The sequence below is a fragment of the Anopheles maculipalpis genome, chromosome 2RL (genome assembly GCF_943734695.1).
Source record: "Anopheles maculipalpis chromosome 2RL, idAnoMacuDA_375_x, whole genome shotgun sequence".
NCBI classification, from domain to species: domain Eukaryota; kingdom Metazoa; phylum Arthropoda; class Insecta; order Diptera; family Culicidae; genus Anopheles; species Anopheles maculipalpis.
In genome coordinates this window covers 37,656,012-37,673,857 of record NC_064871.1, presented here as the reverse complement: position 1 = coordinate 37,673,857, position 17,846 = coordinate 37,656,012, and the positions used below count along the sequence as shown (strand labels likewise).

The following is a 17,846-nucleotide window of genomic DNA, read 5'->3' as shown; positions in this document are numbered from 1 at the left end:
GTTTTGCTGCTGCAGGAATAAGATGTAAAGCGTGTGTTTTTTTTCTGAAAAGGCTCCAACAATCGGCCTGGACCACAGGAAGTTATCATACCGGGATGCAGTAGCCTGCCTTGCTCGGTTCCGAACCAGTCGGACTTCAACTTTAGCGTACGTTTTGCACCGACCTTCCCCACCAACACTCTGACCGTGGACGTACGTGCTTCACTGTTGGGCCTTTTCCTGCCGTACGAGGTACCCGAACATCTGCGCAATGGATGCAACAACATCAACCAGTCCTGTCCACTAACTGCGGGTCAGACTGTAACGCTTACGGGTAATGCGCCGGTAGAGGCTCCGTTGACGGGTGTCACGGTTACCATGGAATTCGAAATTACTGGCGACGGTGGCCAGGTTGCCGTTTGCTTTGCTGCTACAGTGACGCTGCTTTAAGGTGCAAAGATGTATGATGTAAAAATGCAAACTGAAAAAAAAATGGAACTACAAAAAATGGAAGTAGGAACATGAATAAAATAAATCCTTTGGCATACAACTTTGTATCACGAAACATTTTATATTGAAATGAGTATGAATTCTCGCTTCTTTTTTGTACTTCTTCTTTTTTCGTTATTATGAAGAGGCATTTTGAGGGCAAGAGAAGCGAAGGTAGTCTCAGAGACTCAAAGCTTCTATAAATAAACGAAAAAAACAAAAAACAACGGCAGGAACGGGGTTCAATTACCATCCGACCCGTTCCTCCGTAGGTGAGGATTGACTATCCGAGTACGGTATTATTAAGTCTAGTAAACCATCAGATGGCCGTCGTGACCTAAGGGGTCGTTATGCCAACAAGAAAAAGAATGTGGTTTACTTCAGAAGGTCGCTCCTAATCTGTAGCTCAATTTATGGAATTATTGATCCTGAAAATATTCGATCGCTTATCGCGATATGAACAGATGTTTCATTTAATTCAAAACAAATACAAACCATAACACACAATCTGACTCAAATATAGCTCGCTTTGTCTGACGTCAATTCTTTTGACCTTTGGTTTTTAAAAGCCAATAAAAAAATTATTGCAAAAAGCTAAGAAAAAATACCATGGTCAGGGATGTATAGATGGCGAGAGCAAGGTTAAGTATTATTTAAAATTTACCAATAAGTTTTTCGAGTAGCACTATCGGAAATCTTCAAATAAATCACACAAAAAGTTGTGTCTACTTGTCATAACGAATTTCGTTATGACAATTAAAATATTCTGCTTGTAATTACATACCCTATAAATCAGGGCAAACACGCCTGATGGAAGTCTTCGGAACCTAAAAGCTATCGATCATAATTGTGTTGTACTAAAAAATGTACTAAAATAGCAAAGCCCACTTCGCGAAAAGTTTCACGGAACGACTCTGGAATTTTTGCAAAACCAAAGTAAGGTATCTCACTTAATGAATGTTTTGTTCCTCAATGAATTACTCGCTCATAAGCAGTGTTTGACTTGTTATCGGTTTATGCAGGGCAATGATAAGACTACATTTCTCTTACACAACGTAACAGTTTAATCTCCAAACCCCTGTATGTTGTTATGAACTTTAAACTGACTCACAAGCTGTAAAGGCACCACGAAAAACGTGATTACCGTCGATGACGCTTATCGAGGCGATTGATTGGGCTACCGTTCAGGTGTTCGTATAATTAGAAACGTAAGGCATCTCGTCCATTGCAGAAGTACGGGAGATCCTCTCCGTACGATAACTGGGCCACAACACCTTGCAGGTGTCCCGAACACCTGCACTTCGGCATGGATAAGATTAGTCTTCCCATCAAGGTGATTTGCACCATCGACAGATGTACCTTGGTATAAAAACATGCGTACCCAATCCTCGGACAGTCAAGTGCAGAGTGCCAGCGAGTAGACCATTCGACGAGGCTCAGAGAGCAAGCTTTGGAACAACATACAAGGAAGGTTTACACTGAACCCACTTCTCCCAAAGATGTACCGAATTGCTGTTCTGCTAGTGGCCCTGGTTGCCTGCAGTAGCCTCGCGGAGGCTTTGGTGACTCATCCCTGCTCAAACGGACGTCCCCATCCAGATAGTGTGGAGATCACCGGATGCTCGCAGATGCCCTGCGATCTGATTCGTGGTAGTGATGTCGGAATGCGTCTAGAGTGGGAATCACGTAAGTGTAGCGAGCTATTTGTACCTAGTTATGTGGACTGTGTGAACGAAAAATACATTCAACTATTGCCCTTTTCTCTTGCAGCTTTCAATGCCGCAACACTGCAGTATCGCGTGGTGGCTACGGCTCTCGGTATCACCGCCCCCTATGAATTGCCGCCGGATCGTGCTGCTGCCTGCAACTGGCTCTCGGGATCAGCTTGCCCAATCAGCCAGGGTGAAGACATTGTCAGCACTCTCAGCATGCCGGTGTTGCCGATCTACCCGCTGGTTTCCTTAGTCGTAGAAGTTAGTGTGCTGGACGAGCAGGCACGTACACTCACGTGCTTTGCTGTGGATGCTCGTGTGGTTGTTGCTTAATTGAATCGTGATATGTAATGTAGTGATGTAAATTAAAATGGAATAGAATACACGTAAAACAGGATTGGATTTCATTTAGTTAAGAAATCATTTTGCTAATTTCTCGTTCGGTCGTATTGTGCTGTATTATAATGGGTATGTATGTATATATGTATGTTTTCTCTTATGCTACACAAACTATGTGTCACAACTATGTTTATGACTAACACATCAAGAGCTTAAGTGAAATTGGCATTAGCAAAGTTATGGAGGGAGAGAAAAAATCAAATAAAAATAAAAAAATTGCACAAAGAATTGAACAGACGCATGGCATGCATCAGAGTTTTTTATGGCCGACTGCGGAGCGCGATGAAGGGGTGTTAGGAGAGGACGAAGACGGTGCACACGAGTGGGGGTGTATGAAGGAATCGCAGAGATTTGATCGGAGGCATCGGTGCAGTCCAAGAGAAGGGCAGCAATCATACGGTGAGCTTCCAACGTATCAAGGCCCAAGATACGACATCTGGATAATGCGTTAGAAAGGTGTCAACCATATGTAGATCGATGCTTAGGATTATTTAGGGCGATGTTTGCAAGCAGGGCGTGTTTGGCGGTGTTAATATCCTGACTGTAGTCAAAATCTGATGGATACGATGATTGGGGCTCGTGGTGCAAACTGCAGTAGAATACTGCAGCCCTACACTGAGTATCCTGTGTACAAAATGGAGGCCTGGCCGTGCCATCACCACTTGGACTTACTAGAGCAAAACAAGAAGAAAAAGATCAATAACTCTCAAGTAAACTCTTGGTAGCATAGTAGTGACCTAATTTCGGATCAGCACTTGGGGGTGGTTCATAAATTACATAACGCTAAAATCGGGATTTACCCCTTTCCGCCCTATCGTAACAAAACGTAACGCTGGAAGGAATCTCCATACAATATTTTCATATGATCTAGTTCAAATATACTCTAGATCATTTTATTTGGGTAAAAATGTAAGGTTCATTAATCATTTTAAAGCTAATATTACAAATGTGATTGGTCCAGTGGTAGAAGAACTGAAAGAGAGTTGTAAATGATTGATTGTAACAAAGAGATATGGTACAATAAACGACGAGATATTGGACAAAGGGTCATAACATTGATTATTATTAAGTAAAATTATAATTTGTTAGCAATCGACTTAAATAAAAAAAAACGTGTCTCAAATTTTTATTACCTATTGCTTTCTGTCACGTAATACAAAATGGAGCTCCCTTGTCCCCATCGGTACATAGAACTGTCGCCGCACGTGCGGCATGCGGAAGAACTGTTGCACGCGATCAGTTCACGAAACAGAACGAATTGTACTGCACCCAAACCTAAAAAAAAAAAGTTTTCCCATGTCTGTACGGCAGTTCTCACTAGGGAGAACAGTCTTACAGGGATTTGAACCCTAGTCCTTGCCGTGTTAAGGCGGCAGGTCTTGAGTACGTGATTATGTTTTTAAATTTAACCAGTAAAAATTAATGATACACCCATTGTGTAAATTTTATTTTTACAGCGCCACCTAGTTGTGAGATATTTAATGCGCCTAATTGTAGGGAACGCTTTGCGGATTGTAATTCTGTTGGATTTTTTAAGCTTCATAAATACTGTAAAATGTAGCAATGTAAAATATTGTAAAAAATTACTTCATAGATTCGATAGAGGCGGACTGAAATCACGCGTTGAAAAATATTTTAATTCAAAAACTAAACTTCTTCTTCTCTTTCTTCTTCGTGGCTTAACGGTCTACTAGGTCACGCCGGCCACCGAAAGGCTTACCAGACTTGCCGACACCATGTAGTTAGATAGTCGTCAGTCCTCACTACGGTGGGACGGTCCGGATGGGATTTGAAATCCGACTCTGCCGTATTAAGACCGGCGTTGTTGTCACCTAAACTACCGAGACGCCTAAAACTAAACAAAGAGCCTACAATACAAATCAGTAGGTTATGTGGTACATAGGACGTTACAATACAGCATTGGGTGTTGTTTTTTTTTTTTTTGCTGCATTAGATTTTATGGTTCATAATGTTATCGTGATGCATCAGGAATAAAGGAGCGAGAAGTTTATCTTCATAAGGGGTTTCTCAGTTAATGGGCTATCGTTTTAACCGGGGTGTATTTAACGGTTGGCAGAGTAGGCGGCCGTCTAGGGCTCCGAATACGATGCATTTTTATGGACTCATGAAACCTTCTAGAAGACTTGTGGGCCTTAATCTTATTGTTTGATAATGTTCTCATCTTCATAGAAGTTGACCCAGGGAAGTACTCGATCCTTTTAAAACTTCGATATGAAGTACGCTTCTAACTTAAACGAAAAAGCACATAAATCCGTGTACATCGAAATGCTTTGTGACACTAATTATGCATGTTGCCTCATTTATACTTCACTTTAGGCCACCAAATATCGATTGACTTCTTTTGGATTACCTTTCAAAATACGATTTTTTTCGTAAAAACGGCCTGGCCGTATTGCTTTCCGCTATTGCGAATATATACAATTTTTTTGTCAATATAAAAAATACATTATCTGAGTCATTAAACTGTACCTGCGCCATTCTGTTTAAATAAATTTACGTAGATTTTTTTTTTTTTTGCAAAGCGAGTTGTATACGATGCTACTACTTATTCTTACCTGTTTATTCTTTTCCATTGGCATCCGGTGCATCAGCTGATGCTTTTTATCATTATATGCATCATAGCAGTATTGTAAATACTGCTTATACATGACCGTGTCGTACATCCTCAAAACGCGTGCTATTTAACACTGTTCCAATTGAAACCATTCAGGGCGATAATGACTTGTTCTACTTGAACTACTAACGTAAAGCTTTGCTCAATAAAACGTTGAAGGAACTTTAGACTAAACGATCTGAGAATCTCCTAGTGACCACCGCTCCGTATCGGTAGCGTAACGAAGTTAGCGTTATCATGCAATCGGCCCAACGTCAGTCAGATTCGGCAGCAAGTACGCGAACGTACCGAATAGCCGGGAGCGGAAAGAAGAAATCAGCACCCATCCTCTCATCCGCCACGAAAGCAAAGCTCCAATAGAAACAAGAAAAGTAAAATAACTGGTCGATTTGGCAAATCCAGCAACAATTATTGCAATTCGGTGCCTCAAGTGGACCACCTGTTCGCTGCTATCGTTGAGCTTATCGCGGCAGGTAGGTTATCATGGGATTCACTTCAATAAAAAAAGGGAAAAAGTAAAATAAAATTACCGCAAAACAAAAAAAAACTTTCGCTCATTGGCAGACCTATCAGACGAGGTACGTACGCGAGAACTCATCGATACCTAACGACCCGATCCAAAAAACCGCGTGCGAAGGTGCGTTAAAATTCGTAAAAAAAAAACAACAGCTCAGTTGCAGTTACTGTGAGCTAGCGTATAAAAACGACTGCCAAAATTTGGCTACCTTGTCAAACGTGGCAGCTCATTGGCGGTAGCAGCAAGTCTAGAAAACCTTTCACAACAAACATCACTCAACAAGCAACAATGTTCCGTGCCATTCTTCTGATTGCACTCGTGCCGGCCGTTGTGTACGGTAACGTTGGCCGTGCCTGCACCGGCGGACGTCCGCTGGCCACCAATGTGAACATTTTAGGATGCAGCACTCCGCCATGCGATCTGGTTCGTGGCCAGGATGTGATCGCTTACATCGATTTCACCACTGGTAAGTTGCGTGCATGACTTCTCTCTTTGACAGATTTTTGTACCACTCGTTTCGATCATTACGGTAGACCGTGCTGTGACCAGCATGCGAACTGTCCCGACGGCCACTGCTCTTGGCATTACCGCACCCTACCCGTTACCCGCTGAGTTCGCTGATACCTGCGCCTGGCTTGAGGGCTCCAGCTGTCCGTTAAGTGCCAACGAAGACGTTACTTACCGTCTAACGATTCCGGTGTTACCAATCTATCCGCTGGTTAGTCTGGTCATTGAAATCGATATTGTGGACAATAATGACCAATCTGTCACTTGCTTCTTGGTTGATGCTCAAGTCGTTGCGGCTAACTAAGTGATAATAAAAGCAAACTAATACATTTTAAAATGAAAGGCTTCAATTTATTTACTACTTTTAGCACTTAGACTACCTTCGCCTGAAGCTGGAAGCAAGTAACGACCTTATTGTCCTGATCGGCAAGCTTCAGCTCCACCGTAAGGCTTAACGAAGGGTACACTGCGAGCACTGGTAGACGAAGCTCGTACGTAACATCCTCATCAAGAGATACAGGGCACATACCACCCACGAGCCACTGGCACGCATCTTTCCGATCATCGGGAAGCTCGAAAGGTACCGTCATTCCCCCAAAACTGGCATGTACCTTCGGTACGAGTGCTGTCAGATGGCGATCAGCTGTAAAGTCGACCAGTACGGCCGCATCTTGTCCCTTTGGTAGTTCGCAAGGCGTCGCTCTACATCCGGTCACATCCACTGACAGCGGTAGCGATCCTTCCGTACCTGGAGGAAAGCAAGTAGATAACAATTAGTCCATCTTTAACCACTTATGAAACAATATCACCATTCTATTTACATTGCTGTACTGTAACTACGTCGGCAACGGCCAGACTGGCAAAGGAAATTATGTACACAATCGCCAGCAGCTGCATGGTGGTAGATGGGGAAACGAAAATACGAGTGCAACGCAAGTGTGCAAACTCATCGCTTAAATATCCGCAAACCGGTGGTTCCACTAGTAAAGATGCGACACAACGTTCAAGAGGATTCACACTTAAACATTTGGATTTTCAGATTAGGAACGATTGTACAACTTCAAGAAAAGAAAATATGAACATCTGGTGATTGAAGTGTTGAAGCGATTGAAGGGGCCATCGCACTTATTGTTTAGGATGTTTGTTTGTTTTTTTTTTTTATAGTAAACGGTGTAAAAACCGTACATGTTCTTATTTAAGTTAACAGGCAATCAACATGTTTTTATTTATAACTAATTATGACGGTCCAGTGCCGTATTGTCCAATCAACATGTATGTGCAATAAGAATTTGCATAAGAAAATTTAGAGTTTGCAATAAAAATTGCATGGCACAAAAGACAGACTAAATTTATTTGCAGTGGATTGCCATTAAACACATCACCACTCAACTTGAGATAACTAAATTTTATCACTGTTACTCCAGGACATCTTTATGACTAAAATCAAAGTTATTATGCTTCTTCTTGTTGGCTTAACGATCTCTATGTTCATGCCAGCCATCGAAATGGCTTACTAGACTGCCAATACCACGTAGTTGGGTAGTCAGACCTCACTACGGGGAGACGGTCCGGATGGGATTTGAACCCCGGTCCTGCCGTTTGAAGCCGTTATTATGCTTAAGATCTCTGAATTTCGAGATCCATAATTTTTATGGCTATCATGGGTTACACAGTAAAAGGGGCATAATTCAACGAGGTCTTGCCAAAGGATCGTCGTGATTAGAAGCCAGGCGTAATGAAGTTTTGAAAGGGTATTAGATAGCATGTGCGTTGTTGACAACGACAGCGGCCACAATACTCCAAGACACCATGAAAGTTATGGTACACTTGCAAATACGTATGAATAACGTTAATTTTATTTTAGGTGATTTTAGGTTTTCTTGCACTAGACAAGTCTTATCTCACTTTATCGTTTTTATTCACATGTGCTGTTGCTCTTTTCAAACTGAATTGGCAGTGAGCTTAACATTTTGAATTCAAAATTAATTTCTGACGCAACGAACCCTGCCACACTCAGCTTGATGACTAGAGCGCCCTCTATTTGTCAACTTTAAAATCAACATACTCGAATGAACCGTTGAATGATATCAATTTCAGTATGAATACAAATCCAATGAATTTATTCTATTTAAACGTAAACGTATTTTTCATAAAAAAACTCATATTATTTTCCCTATTTCTATCGATATTCAATTGACGCAAAGCATACAATAAAGATTTAATGAAACATAGACACATACATTATCATGTTTTACATTTGTAAGAAAAGCATATTTACTCAACAAATAAAAATAAAAACTACAGTAAAGTTGAAACAAAGTAAATTATTCACAAAAATCTCTATTGGTTCTTCAATCTCACTGATACAGTTTCGGTTGGAAATGTAACGCCTTACATTTGAATAATGTCTTCTGGTTGCTGCTGCGCCACTGGGACACTGGTACTACTGGATACAAACGGGTAGCTGATAGCAGAGCAGCATATCACCATATTTATTTTTTAACTCCCAGCGAAGCTTTCCATTAATCTGTTGAACAGTCACAGAGAGAAGGAAGAACAAGTGACTGGTGCATTCGATACAAGTAGCAAATCCCGAGCTAAGTCCGCACTGCTCGCAACGTAAGCAGTGCCCACTCGAAAACTTACCGGTGGAAGATCCGCATTGACGTAGACGTTAGCGGAGAACAGTAGTCCGTGCGTTCCCTGCAGCGGACAGACGCTGCCCTCGCAGGTGGTCGGGGTGATAACGGCTTTCGTCTTGACACTGTTCAGTATAAAGTACGCTTCGTGCTTAAGCACACTATCCGTCGTTGCACCTAGTGGGAAAACGATACGCTTAATGAGATCAATAAGGCAAGACCTTACAACTCGGCAAATATTTTGCTTCGTATTGTAAAACGATTGTCCGGTAACGTTGAGAATCGATGTCATTTTCCCCTATATAATAAATAATTGAAGCGCCACTTCAGACGTTTGGTAATAGGTGGGCCTTTGCGATGTAGTTCCATTGGAGAATGGGACGAAATGGCGGGAATTACTAGCGGTGGACAAGGTTGTGGCTTTGTTCTTCGCGTTTGTTGAGCGCGTTCGTTCGTTTGTTTGGGGAAGAAAGCCAATCCGGGACAAGACCCACTTACCGTTGGAGCTGAATTCAGCCTTCACGGTGATGTTTGCTCCACGATGCATCGTACAGGGTGCGGTTGCACAACTGGACAGATTAATAGATATGACATCGTACTTTGTGCCTGTTTGAAATAGGAGAAAGACAACAAGAAGACACACAGAAGGATTAAGAATATTATTAAAGCTTGTGAACACCGAAGTGCGATAAAAGCACTTTGGAAAAAAAGAAATTCCAGGTTTTTCTAATATAACAAATACTACGTACTACGTGTAAAATTTTAATATTATCAGTCACACATGTACTTTGCACCGAGTTGATGGGAACAACAGAACTCCAGAAATCGGTTATCAGTTCTATTATTAATCAATCAATCACAGGTTCTGCGTCTAGTCAGGAAGCAGAGGAGTCAAACAAACGCCCAATGGCACAATTGCCTAAATGCATCAAACCCATTTTATATCTTCTTAGAAACATTTTGCTTATTACAAGTATAACACTTGTTTTTTGTTATTCATAAAGGACGGCCAGGCCGTATTGCTTACAATAACTTAAAAGTAACATATTCCTTTCATCTTTGCTGGGAGACATTTCCTTCTCTGAGCCGTACTAATACAAAACTAATTTTCTTTTCCAGCTAAAACTATAACAAAAAAAATTTTGTTTAATTTTCCAATCATAAAACTCACTCAGAATGCTTAAAAAAACACTTCAAAAGTGTTGTTTTCTTAATATTTCTTTTCTCCTGGCACTTACAACATCAAACATGTTGGCAGCGGCAACCAATCAATCTTCAACAGAATTTCCGCTAAAAACACTACCCTAATCAGCTATCAAACGTTTGATTACCGCAGTCTTCGAAGATGAGACTGGAGCTGACGAATGGATGGTGATGGAATTTCCACCAACGGTTCCACCAACGCAGCACACCCCCATCGACGGAACCTGCAAGAACCACACAGCACACCACTAGGATACGTGCAGACACTTTCATTTTCACAATTTTTTATTTTTCCTTCGATGTTTACGCAGAATTCACTCAAGATTTGGATAAACCAATGACTTCCAAACTGCCAGTTTTGTTTGCAGTGACGCGCGCGAATGATGATACAAGACTAACGCGCGCACAAATAGTCCAGTGGCCAGTATTGCGCCCGCAGGTTATAGACATTGAAACCACGTTAAATCACACTGATAACAATCGATTTGAGCCGTCCGGTAGGTCCCACTGCTGATTGTTTTCCATCACGATTAGGAGCCTCGTTTTCGACGGTCTCTCGTCGAGCGAACAGACATCAAGTGCATTCGTTGCGTGAGTCGTACCACACTACGATATGCTGTTTTTAATCGTAAAAAAAACATGAAATTTCCGGCCACGCATCGAGTAGGTCACCTCTCTCAACAGTACATATAGTGGTGTGCAATGCAGATTCTCTGTACATAAATCCGTTGCAGCAACGGATTTGAAGGCGACGGAGATGACGGTTTGGAGAGTTGCTCTGTCATTCGTCTGCATTGTGTTGGGATACGGGGCCACGGCAAACAAGGTAAGTGTGAGAAGGGTTTGTCTTGTAATGAAAAAAATATAAAAACTTAAAAAGAAAGAAAAAATTATTCGAAATTTCTATTCTTTTTAGAACTATGATGTGCACATCGATAAGATGGAACGTATGGGAGATACGGGCGAATACTTTACCTACAACTACACCTACGAGAAGATCTCCGACATGAAGTTTTCGATGGGAGCGCAAATACAGCAGCTGAAAGAGTTGGACGATACTTACACCGTAAAGGCACTGGTTGCTCGTGCCGAACTGGCGGACGGTAGCGAGTACGAGGTGATGATGGACCTCCAGAAGACACTGTGCGACTGGATGCGTACGATCTACAAAACGTACTTTTACGAGGAATTGGCTCAGGTGAGCAACTTTCCCCACTATGACACGTGTCCGCTTCCGGTGGCCGAGTACGTCGTGGAGAACTATGTGCTCGATACCGAACCGTACAGTGAGATGATGTCCGAGGGTCGATGGAAGATGGAAATGATGCTGATGAAGGGTGATCAGGTTTGTTCCGGCATTGTTACGATGACCACGGTGAAACCGAAAGCTTAGAGATAGATTTCCCGTGTTCGTTGAAAAAATTAGTTAATCATGCATGTTGTAGTACATATGAAATGCTTTGGTTTATGATTAAAATCGATTGTAGTACAAAGAAGATGTAGTGTGCAGTAATACGCGTTTTTAGTTAGTTTAGTAGATATTTTAAAAGCTTACTAGCGACACTAGCGAGTTTTGATTGTCCTGAAGCGTGTCCTGAGCGTAGAAAAATAAATTGTCCTCTTTTACAAGCAGTTAGTTTACTTGACGGCAGTTCTGCTCTCCATGAAGTATTTGGTCCACAGATTGTTCGCATGACTCCATGATAGTGTGGTTTGAGACACAGCACCACGGATTCCTGATAAAATAAATTCTTAGATAATGCATCAAACACCTATCGTGAACTGGTCTCGTTTAAGTCTTTTGTTTGTAGGCGAAGTTGATGACAGTTGCTCTTCTCTTGACATCCTCAATTTGGCAGAGCATTAGACTCGCCAGATACTGGTCGTATCATTAGAATGATATCGTGCATTGCATTGAATGATATCGGGAAGTGGTAGCATTGTTGAATTCTTAAAAAAAATAGACTTTTCCATTGGCAAGTGACTGAAGCAAAAAAGTGTTTTATTTGACTCTGTATTGCTATTCTATCTATTCCTCAAACATACTCCTTAGTCAGCTTCACATACATGTGACCGCGTGCTGCAATCTCACCCGTATCGATGATCCGCAGCTCGGTCGTAACACGCCAAAACCCTTCCGGCACGACGATCGGTATGACGGAAGAGTCTATATACGCATCCTTCACCCAGTACTCACCCTTGGGAAATGGACACATTCCCTCCTCCGGTACGTACGGCAGATTGGTAAAGTTTAAAAATATATGCTGATACTCGTGGTAATGCGTTTTTATAAACTCGCAAAATGGTCGTGAGGCAAGCTTCATCGGGTACGCATCGTACTGGTTATTGCCCTGGGCACTACGGGAGAAGCTAAGCCCATACTAGAAATGTAAAGCAGAAACCCGAGTTACGTTGTATCACCTGTGTGAAAGAACTGTGTTACCGCAACGGAAGATAACTACCTCGTATTTGTCGGTCAGATCGATCAGCAGCTCTCCAGTTCCGTTCAGTACCGAGAGTGTGCGGTTAAACTTGCGTACACGTAGTTTTTCCACGTTGAAAATGTCCGAACCATTCACGTGCTCCCACCGGTCGAAATCCACTATCACCTTCATGAGTCCTGCGCTCGGATCGAGAAAGAAACAGCCAATGGCAATGGTAGCCAGCAGTACGATGGATGATTGCATGGTTTTGCTGTCGCGGGAACGAAATGCTAACCGTTACCACTTGTTTTATACCGTATATTGCTTTTTTAAAAGAAAATGCATACACATGCTTTACACTAGCGATAAAATTCACACGCCAACCGGTGCGTGATGAGGTGAGTTACATGTACACCGTGATGATTCAAATCTGGATGATAGTTTACCTGCGAATGATGTATTCTTGAGATCTTGTTGATATTACGTAAACGGACAGCAAGGACAAATACAGCAGCCAGTAAAATCGTTAAATAATAATTAGATGACACATTATTTGTCCTTTCGTGGCTCTGAAGGAATCATCTCTCTGGAATGATGTGATTATATTCTCAATAGTAAGTTAACTGATTACATATCAAAGATGATATTGCTACGCGTTTGATTACAAATAGTAATGAAAACAAGTGATCAGTTATTAAACAATAGATTGATCTGTAAGAGAGCCACGCTCAACACGGTGATTAAAACAATGCTGATGCGCGTTTTTGATTTTTCCTTTATCAATCTCTTCTTCTTCTTATTCTTCTTCTTCTTCTTCTTTGAGACAATAACCTCCTGAGGTCTTGATCTGCATTGCCTGGGTTCGTGGCTTTAATTTACCCGTTTCTAGATAGCTACTCCTTCTATCTAGCGTAGAAAATATCTCTTAATATTTCTTAAATATTTTTTTTCGTTTAGAGATAGAAATAGATACTTTGAGTCTCTGAGACTACATTCGCCTCTACAAAAAATGGTTCATACTAATACAAGACTATTGTAGATGTGGATTATTAATTATTGAAAACTATTGCGATTGTAGTTAGTAAATAGTTAAAATTATTGCTTAAATTTATCTATATAATAAGGATTTGACGCAGTTTGTCGGATGATAGGATTCGTCTTGCTGTCGGTATCTTATTGGCAGGTGGACCGGTGTGTCGTGTAGTGGATGGCAATTGGTGAGGATGTAGCGGACGGTGATGTCAACGCCACAAAAGCTGGATTTGTTGAGGACGTCGGAATGGGTCAGGCATGTATGTCCTATTCGAATGCACGATAGAACTCGTTGATGGTGGCTGGAATCGATATCTTCCCATGAAGCAGTGTTGTGCTTGATAGAGCAGAGTTTGATGCTGAGGTCTCTATTGTGCCAACACCATCTTCCAATGTTGGGAGATTATGGTGTTCTTAAAGTGCATGGCATTTCGAAGGGAAAGGATGTTGTGAGCTTGTGATAGACGAAGCTGACCTCTGTTGGCTCGGAATCTAGCAAAAAACGACCGTCGGGGACGCAGACATGGAATCTAGCAGTAGAATGTGGGAGTCTTTGGAGGTGTCCTGTTCCAAGGCAACCAGAACACCGGCACTGTCGGTGAAGGTGACTTTGTCCGCGGTTAGTTGGATTGCTTTGTTCTTCTTTAAGGTCTAACTCACACTTTCTAACTTGTTTCAATATTTTAAATTTAAATTGCAATGAACCATCCGATACACTCTTTATTTAAATGTTTTTTCTCAAGCATACTCTTTTGTTAATTTCACATAAAACGATCCAGTAGATACCACCTCTCCCGTTTCGACATTGCGCAGTTCGGGGCTGGCCCTCCAAAATCCTTCCGGTACGACGAGCGGTATGACGGACGAATCAATGTACGCATTCTTCACCCAATAGTTCCCCTTCGGAAATGGACACAATCCTTCCTTTGGTACGTACGGTAAATTGGTGAACTTGAGAAACTGGTCCTGGTACTCTCGGTAGTACACTTTGAGGAACTCGCACATAGGCTTGGAAGCTAATTTCATCGGGTATGCATTGTACTGATTGTTTCCTTGTGCGCTACGGGCAAAATTAAAGCCATACTGGTGCGAAGAAGATGTGACATTGTTATAACATGATTTGTGTACACTACGGGAGTACTCTCTCTCCCTCTTACCTCGTACGTATCGTCAAGATCGACCAGTAACGATCCCGTACCGTTCAGTACCGATAACGTCCGGTTAAATTTTCGCACACGAACCGAATCCATGTTGAATATGTTCGACCCGTTGGTTAATTCCCAGCGATCAAAATCGAGTATCACCTTCACCAATCCATCGCAACGCTTCCAAGTATAGAACAGCAGGACAAAGGCCAGTACATTAAGCTTTAAGGCGTTGGTCATGATTGAAACGCGGCCCAGAGAAGTGCTGTTAGCATACTGATTTAATTAGTCTATTTGTTCAGGCTTTTAGTCATTTTACTGTGACAGTATACCTTGTTAGCGGTTTTATTATTGCAGGTTTTTTTATCGGAGTTGGTAGTTAATTATTCGTTGTAGTATTGTCCAGTAAAGATGTATCAAGTCAAGCTATATTAGATAAAAAAGATAACATAATTAAAAATGCTTCACAAAACGAGAGTTTTTTAATGAAAGATCTTTTTTCGAACATGAAAAACTGAATCCAAAATATGATATTTTAGCTGTTATTTTCCATTTCATTTTTGCTCTGTTATGGAAAATTCACTGTCGTTTTTATTATTTTCATTTGATCATTTATTCGAATTATTGAGTTATTCGTTCCCAAAGAATTTATAAACTTTACTTAGGTTTTATATAGTTGATGTAATCCAGATTGATATATTTTTCCTCGCTTACTTTCCTTTGTAAAGCTACGAACAAACTCGTATACCATAGGTATTTATTCTAAATCAGCAATGTCTACCCTACACTCTTAATTTTTTTCTTCTTCATGGCTTAACGACCCTTATGGTCACTCTATAGCCATCTAATGGCTAACCTGAAACGCCGATACCACGCAGTTGGATATTCAGTTCTCACTACGGTGGGACTGTCCGGATGAGATTTGCTTCAGGTCCTGCCGCTGTCGCATCACCACCAGGCCACCCCATACTCTTAATCACATTACAGATAATTAAATACATAATTTAGCCTTCAGGACCGGGGTTCAAATCCCATCCGGACCGTCCCCCCGTAGTTAAGGACTGACTATACAACTATATAAAAAGTTCGTTAAGCCAAGTAGAAGAAGCAGAACTGTTGCTTGTCTGAGATAGTTGTAATAGAAATGTTTTCCATTTATTTTTGTAGATTATTCACAGCTCACTAAGAGTTAGATGAGCTCTTTACTTAGCCGGACGTACATTGAACCACGGGCGACAAGTTCCCCGGTAACCGTATCGACCAGATCGGTAGTACAGCGCCACAACCCTTCCGGAACGACCACCGGAATAACGGACGAGTCGAAGTGTGCATCCTTCGCCCAGTATGTTCCTTTCGGGAATGGGCACAGTCCTTCGGGCGACACAAACGGTAGATTGGTATACTGAAGAAACAGATGCTGATACTCCCGATAGTACCCGTTGATAAAATCACAGAACGGTTTCGCGGCCAGTTTCATTGGGTATGCATTGAACTGATTGTTACCCTGGGCACTGCGGGCAAAGTGTATTCCGTACTAGGAAAGTGAGAAACACTGTAAGGCGCACGTTGATACATTTAAAGTAGTTTAAAGTACTAATTAATAGTTACCGTGTAACGATTGTCCAAATCAACCAGCAGCACACCAGTACCATTCATTACCGAAAGCGTACGGTTATACTTTCGAACGCGAAATTTTTCCATGTTGAAGAATGCTGACCCGTTGTTCACTTCCCATCGATCAAAGTCCAGAATCACACGAATTAATCCATCACCCGGATCGATTAGAAAAAGGGCTAAGGCAAATGTTACTGTGAGCAGAATCGAGTGCATATTGTTTGCTGATGGCACGCCGCAAGAGCTTTGAATAGTACGACTCGCTTCATACACTTATAAAATGTAACATGTTGAGGCACACTGTGTTACTCTTGTTAACCATTTTATTTGCCATATTATCAGATAAACTCTCACTGCATCCGAACGATCAGATAGAGCTTTCGTGCTAGCAAGGAAAATGTTTGTCGTTGTTTTGAGTTTTAAACTGATTTAAATAATGCCGATTCTGTTAGCAGAAATAAAGCGTAGCGTGGTTACAAACAAGAACTGAATTCAAAACGCTTCCACTGTCTGAATATACAGAATAGTAGAGCAAAGTAGATAATGACTATGAATTGCCTAAAAAAACTTGTGGTAAAGATTTTTCTTCGGTTTGCTTAGAAGATTAGAGAATTCACATAGATTGATAGTTTCGCTATTTCAAAAAATATCTCGGAATCTGGATCGGAAGGAAGTTAATGAAAGGTGATGGTCAAATAGGTGGTCATATGCATTAAATAATCGTACCGCATCCAAAAAAGACGAGCACGGGGACGAAGAGAACGATTTGTTTGGTGAAAAGATAGGGATTTAACAAGATTAGGAGCATCAACAGCGTTAGACATAAGAGTAGCATTAAGCATGATTAGAGACACACTCTGCCGTTTAGCTAAGGTATCGAGTCTTTACTGCTAACATCTTTGCTCAGATTCCCAGGCTCCGAAGTGATGCCTGGCATACTTTTAATAAAATATCGCGTAAATGATTGAACCCGGAAAGAGTTCGATCGTTTACGATCGTTTACGTTTACGAATCCAATCGATCGATTATGATGTTGTGGGCTTTACTCACGCTGGTGCCGATATGTTCTACGAAAGATAATCTGCTATCAAATACTACACATAGACCTCTAAAAGACTGTTCTCGGTTTATTACTATTCCATCGAAAGAGTAAACATTGATGAAGGAAGATCTGTTAAATCATTTCTACTTACTTGCTACTTCTTAAATCATAAACTCTCTCAACTCTCTTATGAAGGGATACAAAAGGGCACGATAATCTTTTATTAAATTTACTCTGTTATCGTTGCTGTTAAGCGGACATTGCGGCCAGCAGAACCCCCAAGACCAGACGAAGACATAGGAGCGTCGCTACAGCAGCCCCAATTGACAACAGAGTACTCCATCGTAGATAAACGTTATTGGTTGCAAGAATACGTACGGAAAAACATAACAGATCACGTCTTTTTTCTAGAGGATGGCCTGACCGTATTACTAGAACGATCAGGTCTAGCAATGTAAACAAGAATATGAAATTCATTTGGCTCAAAATCCTACAACCATTTGAACTATT

General features: G+C 41.3%; 7 protein-coding genes and 1 pseudogene across 7 annotated transcripts in view; 3 read left to right on the top strand and 5 right to left on the bottom strand.

Annotated features, from left to right (window-relative positions):
- The window catches only part of LOC126559348 (uncharacterized), a 164,006-nt gene that overhangs the window by 146 nt on the left and 146,014 nt on the right, over window positions 1-17,846 (top strand). Inside the window, exon 2 of the mRNA XM_050215495.1 lies at window positions 53-430. Coding sequence (XP_050071452.1) covers window positions 53-429 — 377 coding nt within the window. The 3' untranslated portion in view covers window position 430. The remainder of the gene's footprint in view (window positions 1-52; window positions 431-17,846) is intronic.
- On the top strand, window positions 1,962-6,550 carry LOC126567107 (uncharacterized). Its single transcript, XM_050223340.1, has 4 exons — window positions 1,962-2,154; window positions 2,239-2,507; window positions 5,909-6,197; window positions 6,265-6,550. Exons 1-4 carry the CDS (start codon window positions 1,968-1,970, stop codon window positions 6,540-6,542), a joined length of 1,023 nt encoding a protein of 340 aa, XP_050079297.1. The 5' UTR covers window positions 1,962-1,967; the 3' UTR covers window positions 6,543-6,550.
- Window positions 6,594-8,301, bottom strand: LOC126567106 (NPC intracellular cholesterol transporter 2-like). Its single transcript, XM_050223338.1, has 5 exons — window positions 8,242-8,301; window positions 8,020-8,133; window positions 7,287-7,296; window positions 7,060-7,218; window positions 6,594-6,986 (listed from the first exon to the last, which is right to left on the bottom strand). The coding sequence occupies exons 1-5, from the start codon at window positions 8,299-8,301 to the stop codon at window positions 6,610-6,612; spliced, it is 720 nt and encodes a 239-aa protein (XP_050079295.1). The 3' UTR covers window positions 6,594-6,609.
- LOC126559243 (NPC intracellular cholesterol transporter 2) lies at window positions 8,682-10,353 on the bottom strand. The gene is made up of 4 exons (XM_050215372.1): window positions 10,209-10,353; window positions 9,376-9,483; window positions 8,885-9,054; window positions 8,682-8,765 (listed from the first exon to the last, which is right to left on the bottom strand). The coding sequence occupies exons 1-4, from the start codon at window positions 10,351-10,353 to the stop codon at window positions 8,682-8,684; spliced, it is 507 nt and encodes a 168-aa protein (XP_050071329.1).
- On the top strand, window positions 10,418-11,476 carry LOC126567105 (uncharacterized; annotated as a pseudogene).
- On the bottom strand, window positions 12,117-12,788 carry LOC126559599 (uncharacterized). The gene is made up of 2 exons (XM_050215770.1): window positions 12,543-12,788; window positions 12,117-12,461 (listed from the first exon to the last, which is right to left on the bottom strand). Exons 1-2 carry the CDS (start codon window positions 12,765-12,767, stop codon window positions 12,117-12,119), a joined length of 570 nt encoding a protein of 189 aa, XP_050071727.1. The 5' UTR covers window positions 12,768-12,788.
- LOC126559161 (uncharacterized) lies at window positions 14,274-14,920 on the bottom strand. Its single transcript, XM_050215278.1, has 2 exons — window positions 14,693-14,920; window positions 14,274-14,618 (listed from the first exon to the last, which is right to left on the bottom strand). The coding sequence occupies exons 1-2, from the start codon at window positions 14,918-14,920 to the stop codon at window positions 14,274-14,276; spliced, it is 573 nt and encodes a 190-aa protein (XP_050071235.1).
- Window positions 15,870-16,510, bottom strand: LOC126559173 (uncharacterized). Its single transcript, XM_050215291.1, has 2 exons — window positions 16,289-16,510; window positions 15,870-16,214 (listed from the first exon to the last, which is right to left on the bottom strand). The coding sequence occupies exons 1-2, from the start codon at window positions 16,508-16,510 to the stop codon at window positions 15,870-15,872; spliced, it is 567 nt and encodes a 188-aa protein (XP_050071248.1).

Coding starts and splice junctions, on each gene's coding strand:
- LOC126559173 (XM_050215291.1), bottom strand. CDS start 16,510: ATGCACTCGATTCTGCTCACAGTAACATTTGCCTTAGCCCTTTTTCTA. Junction 16,215..16,288: donor ATTTGGACAATCGTTACACG/GTAACTATTAAT, acceptor TCACTTTCCTAG/TACGGAATACACTTTGCCCG.
- LOC126559161 (XM_050215278.1), bottom strand. CDS start 14,920: ATGACCAACGCCTTAAAGCTTAATGTACTGGCCTTTGTCCTGCTGTTC. Junction 14,619..14,692: donor ATCTTGACGATACGTACGAG/GTAAGAGGGAGA, acceptor TCTTCGCACCAG/TATGGCTTTAATTTTGCCCG.
- LOC126567106 (XM_050223338.1), bottom strand. CDS start 8,301: ATGTTGATTTTAAAGTTGACAAATAGAGGGCGCTCTAGTCATCAAGCT. Junction 8,134..8,241: donor ATCAAGCTGAGTGTGGCAGG/GTTCGTTGCGTC, acceptor AAGTGAGATAAG/ACTTGTCTAGTGCAAGAAAA. Junction 6,987..7,059: donor CGTAGTTACAGTACAGCAAT/GTAAATAGAATG, acceptor GCTTTCCTCCAG/GTACGGAAGGATCGCTACCG.
- LOC126567107 (XM_050223340.1), top strand. CDS start 1,968: ATGTACCGAATTGCTGTTCTGCTAGTGGCCCTGGTTGCCTGCAGTAGC. Junction 2,155..2,238: donor GCGTCTAGAGTGGGAATCAC/GTAAGTGTAGCG, acceptor TTTCTCTTGCAG/CTTTCAATGCCGCAACACTG. Junction 6,198..6,264: donor TTACATCGATTTCACCACTG/GTAAGTTGCGTG, acceptor TCATTACGGTAG/ACCGTGCTGTGACCAGCATG.
- LOC126559599 (XM_050215770.1), bottom strand. CDS start 12,767: ATGCAATCATCCATCGTACTGCTGGCTACCATTGCCATTGGCTGTTTC. Junction 12,462..12,542: donor ATCTGACCGACAAATACGAG/GTAGTTATCTTC, acceptor TTACATTTCTAG/TATGGGCTTAGCTTCTCCCG.
- LOC126559243 (XM_050215372.1), bottom strand. CDS start 10,353: ATGAAAGTGTCTGCACGTATCCTAGTGGTGTGCTGTGTGGTTCTTGCA. Junction 9,484..10,208: donor TCTCATCTTCGAAGACTGCG/GTAATCAAACGT, acceptor TATTTCAAACAG/GCACAAAGTACGATGTCATA. Junction 8,766..8,884: donor TCAATGCGGATCTTCCACCG/GTAAGTTTTCGA, acceptor ACTGTTCAACAG/ATTAATGGAAAGCTTCGCTG.